The sequence below is a fragment of the Palaemon carinicauda genome, chromosome 5, assembly GCF_036898095.1.
Source record: "Palaemon carinicauda isolate YSFRI2023 chromosome 5, ASM3689809v2, whole genome shotgun sequence".
NCBI classification, from domain to species: Eukaryota; Metazoa; Arthropoda; class Malacostraca; order Decapoda; family Palaemonidae; genus Palaemon; species Palaemon carinicauda.
This window is the reverse complement of record NC_090729.1, coordinates 153,068,084-153,069,829: the sequence shown is the minus strand read 5'-3', so window position 1 is coordinate 153,069,829 and position 1,746 is coordinate 153,068,084. Positions and strand designations below refer to the sequence as shown.

General features: G+C 54.2%; 1 protein-coding gene across 1 annotated transcript; it reads left to right on the top strand.

The window, feature by feature from the left end:
* Window positions 1-410: 410 nt before the first annotated feature.
* On the top strand, window positions 411-1,525 carry LOC137641206 (uncharacterized). The gene is made up of 3 exons (XM_068373643.1): window positions 411-454; window positions 658-889; window positions 971-1,525. Exons 1-3 carry the CDS (start codon window positions 411-413, stop codon window positions 1,523-1,525), a joined length of 831 nt encoding a protein of 276 aa, XP_068229744.1.
* Window positions 1,526-1,746: the final 221 nt, after the last annotated feature.

Here is a 1,746-nt window from a genome sequence, read left to right as displayed (position 1 = left end):
ACTGGGTCCTACTCAGGAGGGATGTTGTCTTCCATAGGAGGCCAAACTGAAGAAACTCCCGGACAGGGAGCCGAGGGCACTTAGGAACGCCCCCATCCTCAGGGAGGCTCTCTTCCTGGAGGACCTGGTAGAGGAGGCGCTGCTGGATAAGTGGAGGAAGGAGAGTCACGATGTGATTCTCCATAAGGTCGTCGTCATCGTCAATGCCCCCCATTACCGGCCTCGAGAACATATCAGGGACATTGCCCAGTCAGCTGGCCGCCCTCCCATGCTGCTAGTCCAAGCTTCATCCTCCTCCTGTTGAACCCCTCTGACTCTCCTCTGCAAACCGAGGGGCACATAATAGCCGCTTCTTCAAGTGGAAGTAGGGGGTGAGGCCCTTCTCCCCTATGCCCTCCTGGGGTAGGGCGATGCCTCAATGCAAGGTGGAGAAACTGGACGAAGGAACAAGCAGGTCAGTGGACGCTACTAGTGTTGAAGGAAGGGTACCATATCCACTTCAAGGGCTCCACTTCTTCTTTGATGTCGGGGCTTGAGGTCTCCTCCCTACACAACAAGGAGGAAACACGTCGGAGGGCCTTAGAATGGGAAATTCAAGACCTGCTCCTTAAAAGGGCTATCCAGGCAGTGCCCCCCCAACCTGCCGGGCTTCTTCAGCCGACTGTTCCTGGTGGAGAAGGCCTCAGGTAGTTGGCACCCGGTCATCGATCTCTCGGCCCTCAACCGCTTCGTCGCCAAGACCGCTTTCAAGATGGAAGCGGGCAGGATGGTCCTGGCAGCTATCAGGAAAGGAGACTTCATGCAATTCCTAGACATCAAAAAAGCACATATCCAGATCCCAGTGCACCCGTCCAACTGGAAGTTCTTCAGGTTCAAGTGGGGAGAAGAGGTCTTCCAGTTCTGCACCCTCTGCTTCGGCCTGTCGACTGCTTCTTAGGTCTTCACCAGAGTCTTCTCCCTGGTCTCCCAGTGGGCCCACAAGACAGGGATAAGACTACTGAGGTATCTCGATGGCTGGTTACTCCTCTCGGAGTCCCGAGAGCAGTTGTCAGAGCAGAGGAACGAGTTAGTGGCCTTCTTCACGGAACTGGGTGTAGTGTTTAAGTGGGAGAAGTCACAGCCCTCCCCAACCACGAGAACAGTGTACCTGGGTATGGAAATATGCTCTGTGCAAGCCAGGGCCTTTCCGACAAAGGAGAGGATCGGGAATCTAGAAGACTTAGTGAAGCCTTTTGTGAGGGGAGAACCATCATCGTTAAAGGACTGGCAGAGACTGGTAGGACACCTGGTGTCCCTCGAGAAGCTTGTTCCCAAAGGAAGGCTAATGCTACGTCCAGCCCAGCGAGACCTAAAGGAGGTACAGGCTCTAGCAATCCAGTGTCCGTCAGCAAAGCTTTCCTCATCCCAGTCAATCAAGGAGGTACTTCAGTGGTCGTTGGACCCAAGGAACACTCGAGCATGGATTTCACTACTGGAACCTTCTGCAGAAGTCCTTCTGTTTTTGGACATATACAGGGAGGGATGAGACCACCTGCTGGACAAAATGGCCGAAGGTCGTTGGTCCTCGGAGGAGCAGATCCTCCACATAAACGAGCTAGAGCTTCTGGCAGTACAGAAGGCTCTCATCATCTTGGTAAGCTTGTTGATGGGAAGAAGAGTGGCCCTAATGAGCGACAATGCCACCGTCATCGCCTACATCAAGAAACAGGGCAGCCTGCACTCCAGCCGGATCCATGACCTAGTGGT

Excerpts from the sequence above, each read along its gene's own strand:
- LOC137641206 (XM_068373643.1), top strand. The coding sequence starts at position 411 with ATGCCTCAATGCAAGGTGGAGAAACTGGACGAAGGAACAAGCAG. Across the intron at positions 455-657 it reads CTGGACGAAGGAACAAGCAG|CCGACTGTTCCTGGTGGAGA; the intron begins GTCAGTGGACGC and ends GGGCTTCTTCAG. Across the intron at positions 890-970 it reads GGTTCAAGTGGGGAGAAGAG|TGGGCCCACAAGACAGGGAT; the intron begins GTCTTCCAGTTC and ends CTGGTCTCCCAG.